This window comes from Dermacentor silvarum, chromosome 6, assembly GCF_013339745.2.
Source record: "Dermacentor silvarum isolate Dsil-2018 chromosome 6, BIME_Dsil_1.4, whole genome shotgun sequence".
In the NCBI taxonomy this organism is placed as follows: domain Eukaryota; kingdom Metazoa; phylum Arthropoda; class Arachnida; order Ixodida; family Ixodidae; genus Dermacentor; species Dermacentor silvarum.
In genome coordinates, this window is record NC_051159.1 from 73,078,490 (window position 1) to 73,104,294 (window position 25,805).

The window sequence follows — 25,805 nt, forward strand, 5'->3', positions numbered from 1 at the left end:
TTTTTTTTTTTCCGCGGAGAAAATCGAGAAAACTTGGACGATGCGTAGTTCGGCGGATGCGGGAAGGAATAAAAGAAAAGGCTCTAGCAGGCTCAGTCTTGCAAAGTTAAACAGTGCGGGTTCTACCAATGCATACTATGTACGTGTGGCTGTGCTATCAAGAGGAGAGACTGTAAAAAGCGAGTCGTTTGGACATGATGAAGAAGTACAATGTGTGGGTCTGGTGTAAATTACTATAAAACCTACGCGCCCGCTAAGAACGAACAGAGGCCTCCGAGCGAACTGCGTGTCTTACAGTTCATTCACTCCCCTGTTCCCCGTCAGAGAGTAATGATATTAAAGTATTGGATAAGGTCGAACGTCGCTGGGCAGTCGAGATGTAAATAATGCATCAGCCGTGGTCGGACGTTATTCGCGAGTGTCCAATTCGTAGATAGTGCTACGCAAGTTGTCGTACCCATTCGCCGAGTTGTTCTAGAGGCTTCTCTGGAATACGTTCAGTTAGAGAGAGAGAGAGAAAAGAAAGAGAAAAGGCAAGGTAGTCACAAAATTGTCTGGTAGGCTGCCGTTCGCTGAAGTAAGGGAAAATGGGAATAGAAAAACGACAGAGAGATAGGAACTTTTTACTTACAGTCAACAAAAGAAACAAGACACGCCTTAATAAAGCATCACTGGGTTACATTAAAGAAATAGGAAGCCACTAATACGGCACGTTACATCCCACTCTATTCTAGCACGTGTCCCTTGCAACCCGAATAAGTGAGGCGAAAGTGTGGCGTGAGTTGTGCCTTCTGTATAGATGGAGTATATCAAAGAGTGATGGCGTTGCAGTTGATGGCGTATGCGCTAAGTTAAATTATGGGGTTTTAAGTGCAAAAACCACGATCTGATTATAAGGCACACCGTAGTGGGGGACTCCGGAAAAATTTGGACCACCTGGGGTTCTTTAAAGTGCACCTGAATCTAAGTACACGGGTGTTTTCGCATTTCGCCACCATCGAAATTCGGCCGCCGTGGCCGGGCTTCGATCCCGCGATCTCGTGCTTAGCAGCCCAACACCATAGCCGCTACGCAACCACGGTGCGTAACGGCGCATAGGTGCCGATAGCAAAGGAAAATATCAGCTGGTTTATGCAGCTACGTGTAATTATCAAATTCCAGCAAAGCTGTCAAACTCTTCCGCCAAAGAGGATTATGCCACCATGTACGAGCTACTCCGCTCGTACGACATGAACTCATCACCTGATCTCTCCTCTGCAGCTGGGTTCTCCATACTCTTATTGACGCACTTAAAACTTTCGGAATTTCTAAGCAATTTTTTAAGGCCCATGATGGCAGTACGGACGGAGACAAAATTTTGCAGTATCTGCAGGCGCGTGCCAAACCTGCCGACTTGCGCCCTCCGAGGAAGCACCAAATGTTGCTCTATATATATATATATATATAATATATAAAGAGAGAGAGAAATAAAGAGATATAGATAGATAGATAGATAGATAGATAGATAGATAGATAGATAGATAGATAGATAGATAGATAGATAGATAGATAGATAGATAGATAGATAGATAGATAGATAGATAGATAGATAGATAGATAGATAGATAGATAGATAGGAAACTGAGATGAAAGGCAGATAATTTACCGAGAGCAACAACGGATGGCTACTCTGCACTGGGATAAAGGGTGACAACATGGGAAATAAGAAGAGAAAATATAATTGTCAGCACAAGCATGATGACGGCAACTGACAATTACTACAGTTTTCATTCATTTCCTACGCACACACACACCAATGCTATTAAGGCAACTCGGGCTGACGTCAGCTGGGACCAAGGTTAGATCATTCTGTACATTCCGTAACGGGCGATGATCAAAATTGTGGAACGTGGCGTAGAGCACTGTTCTTTGCGCACTGAAACGAGCACATTCATAAAGGAGACGCGCAATTGTCTCTTTTCACAAACCTCTTTGTCATCGCGCATATATATCTCGCGTACCCTTATGTTCTTTTTTTTAATTTTCTAATTGGCTTGAATCTTTCGTTAGCTGTATACCCTGGAGTGGGCATTATCACAATTTTTCTTTTACATTTCCTTTTACAAGAGGGTCTCCCAAGTCCTTGATATCAGGAAGGTTATAAATGCCGATAGTAAATCGTTACCACGCATTCTTGCGTGCAAGTGCCGAAATGTCAGGCTTTTTTTTTTTTTGTAATGACTAATTTCTAAACTTTTCCTCCCTTCTTTAAATTTTGTTGTTGGTGTTTGCACTTTTGCGAATAGTACACAAATTTCAGATTTCCTCGCCTTACAATGCACGTCACGAGCACCGTCAGAAGAGTGAATACCAATGAAGCCAAAAACAAAAAATCCTAGACACTTTTGTCTGGAGCCTAGGATTCGGTGGTCCACCGCACTGGCCGCATCAGGTTGCAGCTACACCATTCGATTTCAACGAATGTGAAAAGTTTAGTGCTGACAGTCAAGTAGAACTGATACCCATGGGAAAAGGGCTATACGGCTGAAGCCCTGTACGATGCACCGGTCCTGCAGTCGGCTCATTCACATCTCTGAGTGTCGGATTTTTGAGGTCGGCCCACTCAATGCTTCCAAATCAGTATGCGGAATAATATGTAAAACGTATGCGTGCCGAGCGCCTGCACAAAGATTCTTATCCTCTACTATACGCACCAGCGTCTCGTTACACACGTTTATCCTTAAAGAACTATATCGCGTACCAAAGAGAGAGAGAGAGAGAAGATAGAAAGAGAAAAGAAGAATGCGCTGAATGCAGCAACAGATCGTAGGAGGAAAGAAGATCCAGCCAAATGAGCGCAGTGCGCAGGATCCTATGCGCAAAGACGAGAAGCGCCGCCATATCAGAACTAGAAGCTCGGACGAGGAGGCAACGTGATGCATTAAATCACGCGGGAACTATGGCAGGCTGGAATTTTCGGTTGGGCAGTGTATGCTCGGAAGGCGTATATGAATAAAGTATTCATGGACAACCGGCTGCTACCACAGCGTTTTTTTTTTCTTTAATTCATGGAGAAAGAAGCTCTTTTCTTTGTTTCATTGTTTCCTTCTTTCTTTCGTGCCACAGTGTGATAGCCGGACTGTAGTTTCTGACAGTGCGTCAAGCCAATCTCAAGAATAGTAATAAACCGTTTGCACCAAATGGCCCTTACGCAGCCTTTAAAGCACGAAGACTGAATCGCTTGTGTGCAACTGGGGCGTGCCTTCCAATTAATAAAATGAAAAGAAAGATAGGAGCTGACGATGACGACAGCATTTTTGCCTGCTGCTCGCCGATCCTGGCTTTATCCGGATGGTCACGTCTTCAAACAACTCTGACGGAGTAGACGGAGGAATAAGCAAAGGTAATACCATCATGAGAACTTGCTTGACTGAGTCACGTAGAACCTGTAAGCTTGCTTTTCTTCGCAAAACGACGCGTGTCGACGATGTGCTGTTGATTTTCCTCTCTAGCAGAATTCTGAGCAACGTTGACGTCATGACGAAAAGAATGCATCAGGAAATAAATAAAAAGAAACAGTGCAGAAATATCGCGCAAGGCGAATACCTACACTATTTGCGCCAGAAAACAAAGGAAAAGGAAGAGCTCGTAGCTCCTCGGAACCACGTCGAGAATTCGCCCCAACGCACTCCGATGAGATATTCATGTTCAATCTACGTGACTAAGGCGCCAAAGAGAAACAGCTCCCTTCCAATTGGCAAGGCTTGCGTCCGCTGAGTCGTACATGATAGCCACGTCACCGCCCGTTTCTTGTATGAACGAAAAAAACAAACAAATAAAAGCTAATATATGCTACGCCTCCTGGTTTTCGTTGTGTCATCCGTAGCATCACGATAAGTTTAGCTTTCGGACGTCTGTTTCAATTTTTACAGGTACGCAGAAAATAAATTTCTCCGCCACTTCATCTATAATACCGGCTTCCGTTTTATGAAGCCAATAGGCAATGAAGCCAAGAGAAGCATATAGAAAATGAACTTTTTTTTTTAAATTGAAATGTTGAAATCACAGGAAAAAGGAACATGATGCGGACGAAAAGACAACTTGCCGCAGCCCTTGAAAAAAAAAAACCCTTCAAAAAATTCGATCGCGTTTCAAGAGAAAGCTTATTGATTGTGACTAAGTCAACTGAAACACAACATAATTTCTATAACATCTTTAGAGGGCAGTGGGTGCCGGATCCACATTTTGTACATTATACGTGTAATTCACCAATTGAGCTACGGACGCCGCTGCCTGCTTGTACACTTTCTGTGTGTGTATGTGTTCTAGTTGTAGCCCTGGGTGTGCCAGCTAGCACCACTCGCGACCAAGGCGGTGAATGTGCAAGCTAATTTTAATCGCTGGCGTCACATTTTAATGAAAAGAACAGTTATTTTTACCTGTGCTTTCCTTGGATTCATTGTATTTGGTTTCACGTAGTTGTTACTAATAAAAAATCGAGCCCCTCGACTCCTGTCATTCTTCACGCTTCCCCATAGTTTGGCTATTTTACGACACCAGTTTATTCTCCAAGACTTACGAGGTTTTCTCGGGAACAATGACCTGAAGACTACTAGATTAATAATGCTACCAAAACTGTAGATGGTTCTTCTTCTTTGTTTAATTTTTTATTTTTTTCCACGCAGTTTGCGTGCTTATACGCCCATCCTGATTTTCTCGTTATAATGCGTTTTGTGTGCTTCGGTGAGATCTTTTTCTCACCTGGAGTGGATGCTATACTTATGCTTTCAAGAAGCCGTACGCGGTTAAATTCAGTTGCCAATACGATAGCAGTTGGAATCTGTGTTAAAAATAATAGTTCTCGTGATACCTAACTTTCTAAAAGCAACTTTCGGGACTCTTTCCCTTGTTCATACTATGATTTCGTTTATGTTTCGCTAGGGCTTAGATTATGATTACAATTTTTCGATATGATTCTCGAAAAAAGCAGGCTCTTTGAGTGTCTCGATTCTTCATGCTCTCACACATCTAATAAACGGCAAAAAAATCACTTTCATCTTGCACTCCATAGATACCATGACATAAAACATAAGGAGTATACACAAGACTGCGACAAAACACGATCCTTCCGGTACGGCGCTGGTTTGCATAATTAACCCGAGGCAGGCCCCGGGCGAATAATTCGTACCCGTGCCGGCTGCAGTATTACTTGCTTGTTCGTTTGCATTTGGGGTGTCAGAGAATAGGCCGCCTCCACATGTAACTGTCATCGCCCGCGTAAGCATTTGCATCGACGAGTTCCTAGGAACGAGATTTATGGATCGGCGCCGCGAGTGTATACCGGCATCCATTTGTGGCACGTGCAGAATGGAAGCGTGCGGGCATGCTCTCTGCGAAGCGCACCGACGCCATTGCTATAGAGCTGTAATGCACTGCGCTGACTACAGGAAATGAACATTAGGCACCGCGATTCGGGCGAGCGTATCCAGACGCGAAGTCGTCCAGACGCGAAGCCAGATTCGATGCGAAGGCGCGCTCGCAATTGCTAACGCAAGGACACCGAGAGAGCTATATGCACGCGTATACAGCAGTGTGCGTTGGACAGAAATATTGCCGTAAGGCGCACTCAGGTGGGCGCACGCAGCCAGACGCCAATGCGCAGGTGCGCCCAGCACGCCCAGTACCAAAGAAGAAACCCGAAGGCTCTCAACTTTGCTGTAATTCTGCGTTTGTGTATTACCACGGGGGATTTCTACTTATGACTGAGTGCGGATTTCTTTTAGACGCCGCGTATACGATGACACACGGGTAGACCTTGTACGGCGTTTCAACTCGGATTTCGCAGTTATCCATCCGCTAACAGTAAAACGGAAACCTTTGCCATAAGGGAGAGAGAGAGAGAGAGAGAGAGAGAGAGACAAAGAAAGACATCGGAACATTTCTCACTGCTTCTAATGTGCTCTTGAGTGCGCTCCACCGCACCACCCCAATTTCAATTTTCAGACGAGCTCTCGAGCTACGATTCGTGTGCTCAGGTGGCGAAATAGAACCGAAAAAAAGAAAGAAAGACTGAAACCGCGAATTAAGCGAAGTAAGCGAGAGTTGGAACTATTTTCTTTTTTTTTTCGTTTCCTCAGCCAGAAAGCGATCGGCGCCCAGGTTCACAGGAACCCGCAGAAGCAGCAGAAGTCAGCAGTGCCGCCGTAACATGGCACCACCGGCAATTCCATTAGCGTCTCGGGGATGGAATCGAGACGTCTGGCCGGAAGAAAACCACGTGTCTCGAACGTATTTTGTCTTACATACTTTGCCGAGCGTCCGGCTTAATCTCGAGGAGAAGGGCGACTGACAAAGGCGGCCAAGTCTTTTCCGCAGCCCCGGCGATGGCAGGAGTAATCGAGGGTAAGGAAATCAAATAGGAAGAGGGCAAACGTTAATCGTACACCGAGGAAAGAAGGCGAATGTCCCTTAAGGTAAACGAACATCGAGACGCACTACCGGCGCAAACGTAAGCACTCACTTAAGATCCACGAGCCATGGTTAAAGCCGCGAAAGAAGAGCGAATGTTCTTTTGTGCTGTGTATACATCCCCGAACACTTTCAGAGGACGGCTAAAACAAAGGAGGATTAGAGACTGGAAAGTCACTCTACTTCAGATCCGACCGTCCGCCGGTAGCTGGATATGCGGTTCTGTATTCTGCTTTATTTCGCGCAGCTCAGACGAGAGATTAAAAGTCAGCGGCTTTACAAAAAAGTACGTTCATTCGCGTTTTCTCGTAGAAAGCATTATTTAAAGTCAAAGTCGCTGCGTTTTTATTGCGGGTTCCTGTCCACGTGCAAATTTTTCTTTCCTGAAAAATCGAGCAAATACCATTAGTGCTGAGTTCACACTGTTTTAAGGTAAACGAGGGCAACCACAATACGTGATCTCGGATTACATCATTTGGAAATGTATCGACTATTGTATCTTGGCCCGCACAGATTTCTAGCTCCGGCATCTATAGTGGATATAGTGTCAACGTTACGCCCACGTCATCTAAGAGAAGCAGGAATGCTTGCTCCCAGCTTGTCTTATCGTGAATGTCTCCTATTACATTTTTGTTTTGCTCATTTCGTTTGCAAGAAAACTTTTTTAGCATCCTAGAATGCCCCGAGCTGCCGAATGCCGTGTGGCGCAACGGCCTGTCAGCCAATCTGGAAACTTGGGACGCCTAACTTGGGAAATTGGTTAGTGGCATTAGGTCAGGGCCACTGGACAGGGTTGACCTCCCAATACCCAACTGTTCGTTCTTATTAGGCCGAGTTTTAAGTTGCACGAATTAAACATGCATAAACATAGTAGCGTTATTAACACGCTGGAGCGAGTTTTGCTTGTAGATGGTTCAGTACACCCATTACTGTATAATTAATTTAGGCTTTTACAAATGACATTTCAATTATATTTTTTTCGCACAAATGTGTTCTCAGTTGCTACGAATGACGGCGAACAAGTTGTTCTAATTTGCCTTGATGCAGAAGCTTGTTTGGACATTACAGCGAGGTTAAGTACAAAAGACACCTCAGGAAATCGTATCAGTATGAATGGAATTATGCAGGGCTATTTCCCAACTATTGTCACGCCTCTCACTAAATCATGCACCCTCTCCCGGGCAAGAACAAAAAGGGACAAAAAAATGCTTTCAGTGTTGCCCAATGTGCGAAAAAACGATAGCTGGTGTGGAGCAGAGCGGCTCACTATATAGAAACAAAGGACACGAATATTAAGGGAGGAGGAGCAAAGCTTGAGGTTCGCTCATCTCCATGCACGACAAAGCGTGTGCCATTGCCAGGGTAAAAGCCCACGAAACGAAAGAAATAATGGAGAAGAGCGCTTGTCGCTTTTGTAAGTGTGTAACAACAAAATACTTTTATTTGTTAAATCTGCGCTATAATCCCACTGTTAAGAGATTGATGTAGCGATTCGTCCCGGCTGAATCTATGCCACTCTTATCATCTATCACTCACGGCTGGCTGATTCCATAGATAACGTGGGCAGAGCCTCGCTCTGACCACTGACGACGCGCGAAAAGATTGAAAAGGAATAGCATAAAAAATGCATCGCTAGAAAAGCCCGCTCCAGATTAAACATGTCTCCTAAGTTTGTTATATGCAGCCATATAGTTACGTCACGCATTTTGTAGTTGCGTTAGCCTACTGTTCTGTAGACCTGTGAACCACTGTGCGAGTGTTGTCTGGCTCATCCCAGCACGTCGTTGACAAAAATGTGTGTGCGTGTTCTTGTACTCTCGTCTGTAGCTTCCTTCTCACGTATTCAGAACTTTGCATCTGATGGGGCTTTTTGGCTGTCTTCAATGTTTTTAGTGATTCTCGGGCTTTAATTCTTGCCACTATATATTTGGATTGGCACCACCTACAAGCGCCAAGCCTTACTTTGAATTTATATCGCAATAAATTATGTCGTAAAATGCGAACCTCAGCGACGTATTCAGCGTTTATGAGAACCTGAATTAGATCGAACATACAGAGTCCCGTGAATTGGGGGCACGTTGGAGCACCTGATGGTCTAAAGTAATCCGGAGTCCCCCACTACGGTGTGCCTCGTAATCAAATCGTGGTTTTGGCCCGGAAAATCCAGGAACTTTAATGGCACCTATCCAAGCTTAATTTGCTTCACCGCATAACACGGCTGCACAATGGCGAAGCTTACTTAAGTAAACCGACCATTATGCATTACATATTAGGACAGAGAGAGAGAAACGAAGAGGGAAAGGTAGGGAGGTTAACCAAGGACGTGCCCGGTTGGCTACTCCCCACTTGGGGAGGGGGAAAGGGGAATAATAGATGAGGAGAAAAAATAACAAAGAATAGTCAGTCATTCGCAGAGTCAGTCACTGAGGAATCTCGGCTGTCACAAGCGTTCGTATAATCTAGTACCCTTCACGAACTGCAGAAGGGCTTTTATGGCCTTTTGCATGCAAGAGTGCATAGACCATGGTCCACGGATCTTTTCTTCCGAGAGCAGGTTGAGTTTAGCTTGGAGAGTACGTCGATGAGTGTCAAATGATGGGTAGCGACACAGAAGGTGCTCTAGAGTTCAACATATACTCATTCATCGCGCTATTATGGTGTGGCTCGACAAGGTCGCTGCAGGATCCCATCCGGACGCGTGACGAGCACACCGGAACAAGCATGGCTGTTCGGCCAGGCAGCAAACATCTTGAGACAGCGAAAACATATCGGCTTGATCAGTCGGAATAAAATCATCAAGTATAGCGGCTGGCAACGTTCTCCGTAGTAGAACCTCTCCAGTCCCACAGTCAATCCTAGCGCCGCATTTACGTTATATCCCTGAAATAACATCATGATTTGCGTGGACCAATAAAGTGAACTCGGCTGTAAAGCTCTGTCCTGCAATCGCAACCCGAACAGAAAAAAACATCAACAGTGCGCAAGATTTCACCTCCAACTCGTCGAAAATTTTCGTTGCGATCCCGCGCGAACATAACATACTGAGTGTCCTAAGCGATCTTTGAAGCGAAGACTCATAACCGAAATAGCGGCCCCAGTATCGAGAAGAGCAGCAGTGTTTACACGTCTATACACACGCACACCTTGTTCATTAGAATTAGCATAGTTTATTGGCGAATCGGCCTTTCCCGCAACCGCAGCTCCATCGGTCGCACCAGGTATAGTTTCCCAGCTACGGCGTGAAAGGTAGTCGACGACGGCGAACGTCGTTACAATATATTGCCCATTGTTGCCCCAAAAGTTCAGCTGTGATTTATAGCCAGTGTGTATCTTCTCATTCTGAGTCCCCATGTGGATGCGCTCTTCGCACCTTACAATCAGACCAGGCGTGAAGCCCGTGACTGAGTGATAGAGAACCACCAGTGACTGTGTAAACACGCGTCTTTGTGGCGGCATCTGGTTTATGTTAAACGAAATGACAGCTACGCCAACGCTGTGAATGCAGCTGGAAGGTCGCTAAAACAGCTACTAATCTAAAAAGAAAATAATGATTATTGAGAGAGAGAGAGAGAGAGAGAGAACGCAACGTGAGGTGATGTTTCCCAACCAAAGTTGATTGCCTCCAGGCTGACCCCGGGCGGTGCAAGTCTTTTATGTGTACTCTCCAGCTTCGATCGGGGACCAGCCAGATATACCCCATTCCAGCGACGCAGGCAATCTATAACGCAGGTCGATCTATAAACGCAGAGATGACGCGGATGACACACGGAGCAACTACGACCACACCCGCTCCGAATTCAGCGACTCCGTTTGGCCGGACGCATCACACATACATATATATATATATATATATATATATATATATATATATATATATATATATATATATATATATAGTGGGATTGCCAGGTGCTGGAGAAGGCAGACGATTCGATTTCTTACTTGCTCACTGTGACGTAGTATTGCGGCTTTCCGTTCCGCTAATACGTTCCCTCTATCTCACTTAGAATATTCTGAACCCCCACCCCCAATTTCATCGTCAAGCAAACCGTTTTTTTTAAACAACCGGATCTTACACATCGCGGATGCGACCTTGCCAATGAGTGCTGACCTAGCCTTGAATGGAGAAGAAAATCTGTGTGACCGGAATGTGTGCCATCTCTAGCCTTTCGTAGCGCCTGTAACTTTTAAAATGTTTTTGAGATATTTTTCTCTCTAAGTATGCAGGTAGTCACACAATGCGTACAAAGTCACACAATGTCACACAATGCATACAAAGTTCATAAAGAAATATGTTATTTTCAAACATTTTACACATGAATGCAACACAGAAAAACAGCAGGGGTTTGGTCGCTCTTTACTAGTTTACTGTGGTGTTTTGAACGAGAAATTGTTCTGGCGGTGCTTATAGGAAAGCATTATTTGCTTATATATGGCACAGGATTAATTTCTGGGTTGTCTTGTGGATGAGATGCAGATATTTGCTTTGTTAAAAGAAAACAAATATGATGGCAAAATATAATGTTTTTACAGGCTATACTTTCGACAAGCACCATTATTGTGTTCAATATTTCAAAAATTAAAATGCCCCTTGTTTTAGTGATGGACACCACGCGCAGCCAGCCGTGTTCCGAGAGCAGTCACAAAGAACTCAGAAATCTTAACAGGAACAAGGTGTTTGTGTTAAACTCTCAAAGCCTATGAAAAGCAAAAATCTACATGAGGAAAAGCGCACTAATACATCCGGTTTATGTCATTATAATAATGAAGCTATAATTTGTTCAGTCAACGATCAAGTTATGACAATATTAAGAAAGCTACGAAACATACACTCAATTACAGCAAGGTTTCAAGTTTTTTTCAATGGTTGTGATATTTCTTGCAGATTTTCACTGATTCGTGCGTCTTTCTGGTATGGTAGCAAAATATAATCGTAGCTGCATGATGTATCACATATGATACGTGAACATTTTCACTCATAAAACCGGAACCACGCGTTTCTTTAGAATATTGAGGTTTCATTTTAGGCATTTGTGGCGTAAGCAAGGCTTTGTCCAATTCTTTCATAAGAAAACAGATTCGTGCAAGAAGGGGTTAGATATGCAATATAGAGTAACTATTCTAATTATTATGTGGGTCTAGATTTCAATCACTGTGGCCCATCTTCAAGCAGAGAGAGAAAAACATACGCGAAAGAGAGTAGAAAAACCAGCAGAAGAGTAGAAGAAATTCAGTTGCTGTGCTGCAGCATTGACTGAGGGAGAGAGGTAAAAAGGTTAGGAAATATAGCAAACAACATATATAGAAATAGAAACTAGAAAATAGTATACAAATAACCCACTCAGTCACGACGTACAATTTTGGGTACACGACGTGTTTGTTGCAACTTCTGTCCAGTGATTGCGACGAAAAAAACCATGGCCTTGGCTTAAATTGAACACACTGTCTACTTAATGCAGTTCCTGTTAACTTCTGAGTGCAGTGTATCGCTACAATTTCGCCTGACTTTGTTGTATTCTGTGCCTGGACTCACGCGCCTTCGTGTGAATTTATTCCGTGCCTTCTTGTGGGCCCCGACTTCAGTGTGACGGGACTTTGTGTTGACTTTAGTGTAGTATAGTGTGACTGGATTTTGCGTTTCTGTGTTCTTTTTTTTTACGTGACATGACATTAAGATTGACGGTTTCACATATTTAGATGAGTTGACTTTATTGTTTATGTGGGACTTTGTGTGATTTTTTGTGTTCATGGCCTTAAATATACGAATTTCTATGCGAAAACGAGCAGCTGGCACCAATTAAAGGCGCCAACGTCTCCAAAACATGATATATAAAACAAGAACGATCCCATTGCTGAAGGCACTACATAGGGGGGGGGGGGGGGGGAATCATTTTGTAATCTTCCGAAATTTTTAAGAATCGCGCATGGCAGATGGCACAATTGTTGTCCTTGAGATGGTTTATGCGCAGAGGCAGACATTCATAGCACGAAAAAGCAAAACATATATTCAACTAATCAACAACCATTCACTAATTCACTTATTCACTTCTTAATTAATTGCCTCAAGGAACATATTGTAAATTACGAATTCACACCGTCGAGTTTGGAGGACGTATCCGCTTGAAGTGAATGTTCAGGTTGACACCGGTTTCGAGATATTATTTCCCAATGTGTGGGATTGAATACATGGGCGTTCCACTTACTTTTGCGCTTTGATGCATAAAAGAGCGTATTGAAAAAAAAATGTAAGTGGAACAAGAGTGCATTTTTACGGCGAGTTTGGTGGTGCATAACTTCAAGCTGGTGTCATTCTGGAATAAAGTGGATACGCCTTGCAAGCTCGCCGGCTACAAATCGTAAATTTCAATATATGCCGCAAATTTATTAGTTAAGTAGTTTATTAGTGATTTTTTTATTTAGTTGAATATGTGCTTCAGTTTCTCGTACAAGTAATGTCCGCGTCTCTGAGTAATCCAGCTCACGGAATAGAATTTCCTTCAACAGGAGATTTTTAAAAAATCCGGAAAACTAAAAACATGATTACCCTGTATAATGTTTCGACGAGATGGTCGACGTACCGCGTTCTGTCAACAATGACAAAGGCGCAATATTTTTTTTGTCTCGTAATACTTGGAGCCAATAATTAACTGCAGCGTGTTCTTTCATCCGGTTATTCAATTATTTTGACAAAGGAACGCAGCACATGAATAAATATTTCATTACTCTATAATCATGATAACGCATCATAAAATGTCCAAAGCATAATCCGACCCCATTTACTTGCTTGGAATGCAGTACCCAGCACCTTATAATACAATTATGTAACCTTGACAATTTATCAAAAGTTTGTCATATTTGGAGATTGAAAGGAATATACACGCCCACAGGTGTCAGCACATATAAGTTTACGCCAGCCAACTTCAAGAACAAATATCTTGATCTTAGGAACTTAGCAATGCAGTTAGATATGTTATTTGCGTTAATATTGCAGTACTTTGCAGGTAATAAAGAGAATGTGTGGAAAAGAGAGCAGCAAGTAGAGACATCAGAATAGGGAAGTCTGCTGGGCAACACGAAAGAAGGTATAAGTGCCAATAAAAAGTATAGATATAGGACAGATAGCTATAAGAGAAGTTATAAAAGAAAGGTACACTGATATGAGTCCCTGGGGAGGTCCTAAAATCGTGCATTCATTTTTTTTCGATACTATAGTCTATAGTGGGGCTACCGCAAAAGGGGCGGGGGGGGGGGGGGGGGGGCATATACGCATACGATGATACAAGCCATAAAAGCAGGTACAAAATACTAAAATACAAAGCACATACATGAGAAGCGGTTAGAGGGAGCATCCAATAGCATTCAGCAATTCCTTCAAAGATAAACAACGGGTTATGCCAGGCACATCATTTCATTATTCAATAGTCTTATGGAAAAAAAGCTATTTAATGCGTCAGTGCGAGCGTAAAAGAAAGATACGTTCAGCTCATTACTTTTTCTTGTGGCTAGGGGCTTCTTACGGGACAGATAGCGGCAGTAAATGAAACGAATGGCTTTATTCTGAACAAATTAAACTTTGGTAATGCCGGAAATTTGGTAAGGGTTCCATATAGGATAGCGGCCTATTAAAGAATATGTATTAGGAGCAGTTTATAAGTTCCAGTTTAGTTTCGTTTGGAGCAACACTCAGTGTTCGGTCTAGTTAAAGAAATTTTATTTTGTATATGCTGTATATGCTCTGACCTGGATAATCATAAAGTGAAAGGGAGGCCTAAGTACTTATATTCTGGGACGCGCTGTAAAAAAAGTAGAGTTATAGGAGTAATTGAAATAGGAGCAATGAGTATGCTTGTGAAAGGACATGACAGCTGTTTAGGTTAATGTTCATTCGCCAGAGCTCACACCATCAGCAAAAACTTAAAAAAAAGTTATTCAGAGTGATGTGATCGTTAGGTGTGGCGATGAAATTGTAGAGAACACAGTCGTCAGCGTAAAGGTCAATTTTTACAGAAACCGAGCATTATATATACCATTATAATAAAGTTACAAAGGCAAAGGCCCAAGGACAGAACCCTGGTGGACGCCAGAAGGTACTGATGCTTCTGGGGAATTGCATGAATGAAACGAAACATACTGTGAGGGATTGCAAAGCAAACTACGGATCCTGTATGCAACAAAAGAGATATTAAGTGTAAGGTTGAGTTTATACAATGGCTTACAGTGTGTTACAGTAACGAACACTTTTGAAAAATTCGTGAACAAAAACATCTGCTTGTCTGGCCCACTGAGTTGCGGCGCCTAAGCCACGACGAAAACCATGCGGAGCACTGCACAAAATGTCATTAGACTCAAGAAAGTTGATAACTTGTTTATAAATTATGTGTCCCAAGAATCGGCATGCACGTGACGTTAACGATATGTGCTTTTAATGTGGGAAGTATTGTTGCTGGCCGGGTTTGTACAAAGAGAGGACCCTTGTCTGTTTCCATGAAGAAGGCACCACATGCAAGTTGACACCGATGTTTTGAAAATTGAAGTCAGATATTGGCTCGTCCAATAAGGATATCGATGAAGAAATAAACTGATGACGTTTTCTGGACTAGATCTTTTTTTGACATCAACGTGATAAGGTTCAGCACACCTTGCTGAGATATAGTAATATTGTAAGTTTGACAGATCATATTAGTTGGCCAAGAGCAAGGATAAATTTGCAGAAACTGTCCTGCATAAGTACTGAGTGAAAGTAGTAGTTGGATGCTTTAGCAATATGACCAGGCTCACTTACTTCCGATTCCTTAAAAAGAAATGTATTGGTGCCTCATTGGTTGCGCGATATCAAGCGCCAAATAGCTCATTACTAAGTACCAATTAAGACATGATTAGTATACCTGTTGATGCCGCATTGTGAGTATTAAATTTCTGGCTTGAAGATATTCGCTGCCTACGTTTACCAACCGCCAATAGCTTTATATGGGACTTCATTCTGAGCCATAAGTCATATTTGTCCATCGTCTGCAACCCAAATCTCTGTGTGGAAAACTGGGCTACCCTCTAGTGTTATTATGCGGTGCGCGCGAGATGACGTCATCTCGGACTCCCCCGAGATGACGATGCTAGCCGAGGGCTCTGGCGACCGCGGAGGCGGCCGTAGCAGGCAGACCGTGCGAGTTCCGAACGCATCCATCACCTGTCTTTTCACATTTGGGGAAGATCTTCACTGCATATATAACAGGCAAATTTTCACCTCCGCCTTCGTGTTCTGCCTCAAACATTTTGCCATCTCAACCGTGTAGCCTTTTTGTGCCTTTAATTTATCCTGTACCTTTCTATGTCATTATGTATTGATTTTGTAGTATGTATAGTTCGTACCTGCGGTATGTTAATTACGCTATTTTTCTAAACAAATCACGTGTGGGCTCATAGACCAATCATTGTCTTTGAACTTGTAGGTTATCGTAGATAGCAGAGTTGAGTTGCTGCCTGCCTCTTTTTTTTTCCCCTGCACATTGCGTTGTGGTGATTCACCAATTGATATGACTATCTTCACGTTTGTATGCCCACTCTGTATAGTGCAACAATCTCCGTGTACTAATTACCAGCATCTTCCCGAGCGCACTTGTTTCCGTTCTTAGTTCTAATTTCCATCGTAAATTTTTGTATTGACTGTTGCGTGCTACTGATGTCGTCCTATTCATGTTGCGTGCTACTGCGCTGTGCTAATAATAATTTTGATAGGTTGATGCTTTTATTTTTGCCTTGTTGAATAACGCTTGCTTTACATTTATGTAACCCGAGTTTCACCACTTAGACCACGCCTTTCTGAATGCATGTAAGGAATTCATAAATATATTTATTAAATTATAAATCAACAAATAAAATAATATTTTCGTAAGCATACACGCGGGAAGGCGACTGGTACTTTTCTGTTGAGTGCAATTTACATTTTGCTCGTTACTGTTTATAGTTATGGCAATGCCAGCTCGGGTGGCGTCTGTATGTTCTAATAAACAAGTAAATACCTGCATAATTTATCATTTCAGGCTTTGCGAACAGTTTTTCTCACTGCATCGAGCCTTGATATTGTGGCACGCAGCAGGCAACGACATGCAAACTCACGCGGCAGAACACACATTTTCTTCAATCCCTAAAAGAAATCTTTCTTTATTCTTGCTGCGCCTTAGCTGAAACATCATTTGAGTGACACTTCACCTTGAATATTTGCCTTTAAACTGGTATAGTGAATCCTTTGAGTTAAGTTTGTCCACTTGCTAGAAAAGCCAACAATATATACATAGAGAAGCACAGATGTTTTCTTTCTGTACTCTCGTATAATTATCTTTAATGTTATCGTTTGTTAGCTGATGCATGTAAATACGCACCATACTGGTTCCTGCCAATAAAGAGGGTTCAAAATTTCAGAATCACATGGCAAATTGACCCCCATTACAGCTGATGACTTGGCACGAGGAAGCGTTACTGTGGCTATCACGACACATAAAATTAAATAATAATAATAATAATAATAATAATAATAATAATAATAATAATAATAATAATAATAATAATAATAATAATAATAATAATAATAATAATAATAATAATAACAAAAAACAAGCTAAACAATTTTTGGGATTACGCGCGAGAAACACAATATGACTATGAGGCACGACGTCGTGGGGTACTTCGGATTACTTTTGACAACCTGGCGTTCTCTAAGTGGTACCTAAATCAAAGTAAACGAGCGATCGCGGCCGATTGCTGTGGGCGGATCATGCTTCATCTTGCTTCACGCCCTCTCACGACGGCGAAATGCACAGACGAAAGCAAGCATGACACCAGCAAGCGACTCGTTCAAAGCTGTGAATACGTACATATAGCCACCCAAATCTCGAAGTATAGCGCGTTTCAGGGGCATGAAGAACCGTTGCAGAGATATTCCACTTCTACATACCCACGTGAATGTAAGTGGGAGTATGTGTCAGGAAAAAGAAAATAGGCATGGACTTTGCCCCTCGTAGACCGACATTCGTCATTTCAAAATCAGTAAAGGATGACATAGCAGTGCAAAAGCATTTTTTTTTCGCCTCATCATCCAAGCCACAGCAACAGTATACCGGACCGCCCGAAAGCCTCCCCGACGCAGGAAGAGAGAAGTCAACTTTATTGGAGGCGAAAATTAGTAGGCTGAGACCCAGGCAGAGGAGCTAGCGGGGAGGCCCTGTGACCGCAACGCGGTTAGCCTACTTTACCAGCATGACTTGGCATACTGGAACATCCGTGTTGATCGCACACTCCCAGGCGTCGGGCGTGGGGGCTTGCCGAAGAACCTCCCTTGGCGGTGGGTTAGATGGGTACCCCCAAAGTATGTGACCTTGGTCTGCGGTTAGTACTTCGCAGTGCCTGCAGTTAGGTTTGAACTCTGGCTTGGAAATTTCAGCCAACCTTTTGGGGCTTAGCACGGATCGAGTCTGTACCCGCCGTAGAGTCGTGGCCTGCTTCCGGGAGAGAATCGTGCTCGGGAACGGATACGCTCTGCGCGAATCCCTGTAAACTGCGTGAATTCGTGAAAGGTGAGGATGGGTTCAAGTCGGCCATTCCATGTCGAGCGATGCATGTAAAACCCTCGGTTGCGAGGGAGATGGAGCCGGCCACGCCCACCACTGAACTCTGCGAACGTGCCCGCGCGCGCAATCTCGGCGGCCATGAATATGCATACGTCTCGCGTCCTGAACTGCGTACCGTAATACCCAGTCATGTATGACCCAATACGTATTCAGCGTATGACCGTATTACAGACATTGTAACACCTTTGAATATGGGAAGTGAAGCAAATGGCGATTCTACACAACCACCGGTGGATAGCACAATGTGAGAAGGAAGGTTTTGAGTGGGTCTGCTACTTCGCATGCGCCAAGAAGAGCTGAAAACGCGCCAAAAAAGTACGTTGAAATCCGCATACTAGTCAACAGCCCATACACCAAGCGTTTGCGGGTCTATGCGGATGCCTCTGTCAACAAGCAGGCTCGAAGTGCGACGTTAGCTTACTTATACATCATATCAGAAGTGTGCTGACAACTTCACACGTCGCGCTCTTGTGGGACTCTTAACAAACCTATGGTGTTTAACGACTCAAAGCTACACAGCGGGCGCATTAGTGGAGGGCTCTGGATTAATTTTGACCATCTGGAATTCTTTAACGTGCCGTCGAAGCACGACACACGAGTGATTTCACCCTTCGCTACCATCAGAATTCGGTCGGGAATTGAACTCACGACATCGTGCACAGCAGTACAACGCCACAGCCACTTAGCCAGCTCGGCGGGGATGAGACTACACCGACTCCCATAGAGGCCGGCACAAAGACATTACTCAGCGGGTGCCGTCCCAAGTTGGGATGGCGGGGCTCGCAGACTCGCCAGTTGTGCACATTCCAGCTCAACGGCGCTGTGTTCCGGCCCATTTCGCATTGCATTCGCCGGGCCTCTCAACGGAAGAGCAGCCTTCTTAACAGGCAAGGGGTTTCAACCACTTGGAAAGTTCTAAATTGTGTCAGCTGCGCACAAACTGGCTTTATAGATTAGAGCACATTCGATCTCAAGGATGTACGCAGTGTCATTTTAAAGCCAACCAGTCGCCTGCGCTGTAGCAGGGCCCCGAAAGTACCAACATTTGCGATAATAGCGCAAGGAAGACAACGACTAGAGAGATAATAATAGGACAGTCGCTAGCGGCAAATGTAGAGCGCAGTCAGCTAAGGCAAGGTGGGATTAGAAAAGAAATTAGAACACATAAGAGGCCCATGTAGCCATAAGCTGATCGTACAAGAACTTAGATTTGGGTGACTTTGTATAATTTCTGGCGGAATTTCTTGCGAAAGTATGAACTGTGACTGCTGCTGGTGCTACCAAACGAGAGTTTCTATTACCAATCCCTATTAACAATCATCTTTGACGATCATCTTCGATACTTTGACAATCATCTTCGACAATCAAACTCCGACTTTGCTAATCATATTTGATAGTTTCTCCCGGATACTTTTTTTCTTGCGAAAGTATGAACCAACAACTATGAATACTGCTAGTGTTAGAGTACGCGAATCGCAAATACTGTCGTCGTTATTAACTTCCAACGGCACTCACCTGCATTGGCGTGCTTTGCGCAGAGAGAGTGGTAAAGCCCACGATATCGCTGAAGTAGATCGTGACGCTCTCGAAGGACTCCGCCGTCACAGCGTCACCCTTGATCAGCTGGCTGGCCACCGGCCTGCGAAAGACAACGTCGAGTGAGTGAGACGCCTGAAAATTGTACCTGCTGCATATTTAGTTGGCAAAGCCGGACTGAGTACGGAGCCTGCCCTAGCAAAGGAACGAAATGAGACATTTAGAATGACCCTGCCACTTGCATAGTTATGAATACATTTAATGACGGTAGTCGTTCTACGGCTTACAAGCGGGTATTCGCATAGTGCCTTGTTTCAGTAAGTCGGTTGATCGGCGTCTGTACTTACACAATACAGCGGTATTCGAAAACAGTGTATTCGGTATTTTTTTTTTTTTAGCAGATGAGTTTTTTTTATGGGCGTCTGCCACCAACTTATCGGGAAACCTTATTTCATGTGATTTTTGTGAAACTTAAGTCAGCGTTCTAAACAGGATAAAGGTCCACAGAGAGGAAGAGGCTTGACGTGATCGACAGCAGTGGAACAATAAATATGGCTGGAGCCTGCGACATTCATTGTACGATCACTTTTGCGTACGTCAGCGATGGCGTGCATTTCAATATCCGCATTCCTTTAGCATCGTTCAATTTCCGTGTCTGGGATACGCATGTTCACTACGTCAGCCTGAAGGTTGCTGGTGTTGTTGGTATGGTATATCACCACGCAAGTATTTTTTCGCTAACAATGTGACAATTCTTCTGTTTCAGTCATTCTTCGTGTTGCGTTTTCATTACTGCCATCTTGTTTGGGGAAATGATACCCTATTGATCCTTAATAAACTTAATAATCTTCAACAAGGGCCCTAACAATTATATTTACTCTCCCTAGAGACTGCCTCTGTTCAGAGATTCTGCTGAATACAAACCTAGTCACAGTGTTTAGCCTACACAATGATGCCCATTTCTTGCTTCGCTACAAGGCACGAACTCAGACGCAACATTTCAATTATTTCTTATATAGCCAAATCTGCGTTTCACATACCACTATACCCTCTTCGCCGTGTAACATAATTTTGCAGCTAGCTTAGCATGTACAAACTATGGATCGCAGATATCGAAGCACAATTTACCGAAACTGCTTAACAACATTATATTTACAGGGTTTGATATAGGCACGTACTCCCTTGTCATTCCGCAAAGCGACTGCTGTTCTGCAATATTTATTCTTATCTTGTAAATGGAAATATGTATTTGGATTTCATTTTACTCCGAATACTTGTTTCCTGACTGTCTTGACAAGTCGAAAGCGTTCTGTATTTTGCCCCACTGTGTACATTTCTTTTTCTTTTTTGCCTTTTGGTTAACACAAGTTGTCTTTCTGTTAATTGGTTTCATTATTCATACTTTTTGCGAGCCTGTATGTAGTTCTGATTATGCCCGATTATTCTCCTTTCTTGACTTGATCACACCGCTATCGAATGGGGTAGAGTTCGTCACGTTTGTCAAGCTACGGCTTTTTCTCCTGTCGCCAGCCCTCTGCTCACTGGAGCGGGGGAAAAACCCCCGAGTTGCCTTGAGAATGGTTATTAGCTCCTCAGTTCGTCTAGTTTGATACTAAGCAAAAATAAAAGTCATGTTGTGAGCTATTAGAAGAAGGACGCTGAATGACACACATACACAAAGAAGGACAGATAGAAGGAATGACAGGCATAGTAATGCCTGTCATTCTATAAATATTAGCTTCCGTGAATAAATATGACTCTGTAGAATAGGACGATGAGGCAATGGAAGAGTAGTTAATGAAAATAACTTCGAAAGGAGAAGTCGAACCCGGAGATAGGGCAATCAGACAGAAGATGGGGGAGCTCTTTTAAGTAATAAAAGATGCAGTAAGAGAGATCACTGATAAAGCAAGGACGTACTAGGCAGAATTCACGCGAAATTATCTTAACTGCTGAAATTCATAATCAATAAGAAGATACGTGATATTCTTAATTTTAACACCAGAAATATTGAGCAAGCAGATACGGGCCAGGGGAAGCACGAAATTAATAACATCGCATTGGCTGGAACAGTATATATGCCACGGAAAATTAGCACGGCCATGTAATAATAAATTTTTATGATATATTAAAAACGGCAGTTCATACTCAACTGCATACGGTACGCCTAGAACAGCCACGTAACCGCAATTAGGCATATTTGAAGAGAAGGAATTGAAGTTTAAATTAAAGTAGAAGGGCTTTGCAAAATACATCTAGGAGATAAGCTGCATGAGAAGGTAGAATAACTTTGTACTTGACGAAAAAAAAAAAAAAAAAACGGCGTTGGCATTGCACTCCAAAAGCTTGCGACCCTTTATTACGCAGTGCCTTATGACTTCGAATGTAAGAGAAGTGGACTAATGCTCACATAATATTGTGCTAGGGACAATACAGAATCGAAGAATCATATACCCAATTAGCTTGCCTTTCGTAAAATGCAAAATATTCACTGACATAATTTCGAATAGCTTGAGTGCAACACTGCACATCAAAAAGCGCACAGATTAAGCTAGCTTTAGGACGGTATATTCAACACTGGAACGCGTCAGTGTCATGAATCATGTAACAGAGAAGTCAGCGGAATATAACCAACCCCTTTGTATTGCCGTCATAGATTGCTAAGAGGCTTTCGATTCAGTAGAGGTGGCGGAAATCATAGCGGTATTGCGTAGTTAAGGAGTGGATTAAGCAAACGTGAATACGTTAGCATATATCCACAGTGGTTACTCAAATATATACTATAACCTCACAAGTAAAACAATGTCAGTAGAGTTGTCAGGCAAGAACGCACGGTCACTACGCTGTATTTCACGGCGTACTTGCAAGTACTATTCAATATGCCAGACAGTCAAGGAAGAGGTGTAATGATCAACGGGAAATATCTGACCAATGTGCAGTTACATATTCCAAACCTATTTCCGCTGGCTACCGATATCTGAAGCAGACATTTGAAGAGTACGCTTAGAAATGGATGGTTTTAGATGTGTATTTGCCAAACACCACTTCGATGCAAAAGCCCAAAGTTTTTCGTCTGGCCCATCCTAATGCACTCTAATCTTCACGTGCCTTCAAGCGTTCTTTCTTTCTTACCTCTGCGGACACTTCGAGGTTGGAATGCACAACTTCCCGACAGGGCCGTAATTACCCACATGTCAGGCTTCAAGACTGTCATTGACGGCCATTCATCAAATCACGCCAGGTGATTTTAATGCCGTTAATTTGTTCGCCTCTCTCGTAATGTTCTCTTTCTGTACTTTTCTGGTATTACAAATAAAGTAACTTGATTATACTGAAGGTAATGTGGGAATTATAAAGAAAAAGAAGGAAACGGAAGAGCGTTCATTCACATGTCTGCAGAGATGCAGATATAAGCGAAATAGCAAAAGCGGCAGCTCAAGAGAAAGGCGGAAGTAGCGAAGACGAGAGCGAAATCTAAGTGGCACGCCATGCCGCAGAACGAATGCGGTGCCTCTCGTTAGCCATTAATTATTCGCTCGCGCACCGTAGGCCCAGCAGAAACGATTTTTCATGCAAGGCCGAGACTGCGAAGTTTTTCGCAGAACAAAGCAAACGCAAGGGTTCAAGAATGAATACTTCGCACTGGGATCCTGCTACCTTAGTCATGTGGCTACCTCAGCTGCTTGCTCAACTCAGCATCTTAGATAGCAGCGTGCTGCCAGAGGAAAAGATTCTGGGACCATGGCCTACCCATTCTTGCATGCGAAAGGCCACAAAAGCTCTTCTTCACTTCTTGAAGGAGACTGGACTGTGTGAACGCTTGTGACAGTGGACCTTCCTCTGCGACTGACTCTGTGAATGACTGACTCTTTATGATTTTTATATTCTCGCTCCTTATCTATTCTTCCCCCTTCCCTCTCCCCAAGCGTAGGGTAGCCAACCGGGCACGTCCTTCGTTAACCTCGCTACCTTTCCCCTCTCGTTTCTCTCTCTCTCAGCTGCTTGCATAAGCGACGAACTATGAAAATGTACGTCAGTTAAGCTTGTTTCGTGAACTCCGCTCGCGACAAATATTGCTATGGACACAACTCGACGGAATAAAGACGTTGGAAAAAGCAATTCTGGCGGGTGGTGGGTGGAAGCAATAACGTTTCCGAAGAAAACTGTGCGAATAATTACGTGGATATGGTGCTGCTACAGGGTCTTTCGTCTCTTCTTTATTCGTCTTTCCTGGTATTTAGAAGAGTGCCAGTGAGAAGAACCAAGGGAGCCCGTAAACAATGGATATTATGCCCTAGAATCAAGTCTCGGAAGTTGCATAATCAAGATTTCTTTCCCCGCACGTGCCAGCGAATGCGTTCTCTCGCCGTTTTAGAGGCGAGAGAAAAATAACCCGCAACCCAGCGCGCTCAGTCAACGCCACGCCGAGGCGGTAAAGAAACGCGCAGCGCACCAAGTGGCAGGAACAGCCGCAGCCATTTGTCGCAGAAGAGTGCCGTTGTTAACCTGTCCGCAGCAGATACGCACATTGTGCGTGTCGTGTCAGGACGAAAGCAAAGTAGTTGCGCCTCGCGTTTTCACGAATTCTTTGAGTGCGCGGCGGCCTCGCTGTTTTTGCTGACGTGCGCAAATGTTTAGTGCAGGGTGCAACGTTAGTTTTCTCCCCGTCGCATTACGAGTTTGAGAAACGGCGTTCGCGCAACTCCTTCCGAAGCTTAAGAGAATGAGGAAACTTCTCCACACTTTGGGACGTGTTTTTCCGGCGAAGGCGTGCATTAGACAAGGTGGCTCAAGATGATTGGCATCGGCAGGAATAACGCTTGTGTGGACCACACGAAATGCGAAGTACGAACTCATACCTGGAAGAGACGCTGCCGTCGCTGAACAGTGTACGCAGCATAAGGAAGTTTGTTTCGGCTTCATGCAACGAGTACAACATTGTGTAGATGCATAACTCGCCAAATAGAAACGCAAAGAAGCCATTAACGAAGTTTAGACTGTTGGAAAAAGTATTTTTTTTTTCAGGGAGGTGTAAGTGTACCTTGTCCTCGGTGAGAGCGGATTAAACATGTCAGAACAAGTTGTGCTTGTAAGAACAAGATCGGGTTATTAACCTGAAAGCTGTAGTGCTGACGCTGCACTTTGACGAATCATGCGAACCAGAATACAGCATGCAGTCGAGTTTAAAGCATAGGCATGGGTATACAGGAAGTTGCCGTATGTTGCACACAGGTGACTGCGAGCGACCGATTAATTTCAGGACGAGAAAGAAGACGCCAAATAAATAATATAATATACGAAAGCGTGCCAAATGCTCAAGGTTATAAGAACTATGCAGGTGGCCTAGGCAGACGTAAGAACAAAAATGTCGTCAGCGTTGGTGACAGTAAACACGGTCTCTTTAACTTCGGAATTAAAAAGCGCGTTCTACCAGACTAGTTCACGCATGAAAGAAGCATAAAGGCGGAGCTTTTAGGCTTCTTTTTTTTTTCACAGTAAAAGTATTACAGCGAAGCTGTTAACCCTTTCAGACCCAAATTAATTCTGTTCAATGTAAAAAATTGGTCTTTACAATTTGAGATGTGCATGATCATGGTAGTTAAAAAAATTAAAAATCTGTGCTCACACTTTTCAATCAAAAGTTATTTAATGATTCCAAATTGAATCAGTGGGACTTGGTAGACTTAAAGTGCGTCGTTTCAAGCAATCCGTGAAAAGTCTATCTTAGATGAAACTCTTTGAAGCAATTCTTTTCTTTGCTGAGGCAGAGGTGTGTGCCACACTGCTCACACCGAATGCGGGAGTAAGAACACATTCTTCTCTAGCTTGCTTGCTTGCCTTCAAAAGTGGCTCGTACCCACTATAAGGGATTGGCCAAGAATCGGGTGATTGAAGGAAAACAATTATCGGAGTCTAATAAGGATCACTTGTGAAAATTTTTCAGTGACGAAAGGAATTTATTCATATAAAATTTAAGAATTTAGCAAGGAAATAGTCCTGATTCAATTATGTACCCCACAACAGCTGCACCAACATCCCTATGACAATGTCCGAGACAAGAGGCACCAAAAGATAGAATATTGGGTATCGTAATATTTAATCCTGCACTGTTAAAATTTTCTTCTAAGCATGTTTTCTTAATGAGGAAAAACGGTGTCATGACAGGAAGAAGTGTTCTATTGTTTCGTCTTCACCACAGTA

The 25,805-nt window shown here is 43.3% G+C and overlaps 1 protein-coding gene across 3 annotated transcripts in view; it reads right to left on the reverse strand.

Annotated features, from left to right (window-relative positions):
• LOC119455580 (atrial natriuretic peptide receptor 1) overlaps window positions 1–25,805 on the reverse strand; it is a 302,037-nt gene that overhangs the window by 92,330 nt on the left and 183,902 nt on the right. For all 3 annotated transcript variants that reach the window (XM_037716981.2, XM_037716982.2, XM_049668881.1), the window contains one exon: window positions 19,584–19,707. In XM_037716981.2, coding sequence (XP_037572909.1) covers window positions 19,584–19,707 — 124 coding nt within the window. The remainder of the gene's footprint in view (window positions 1–19,583; window positions 19,708–25,805) is intronic.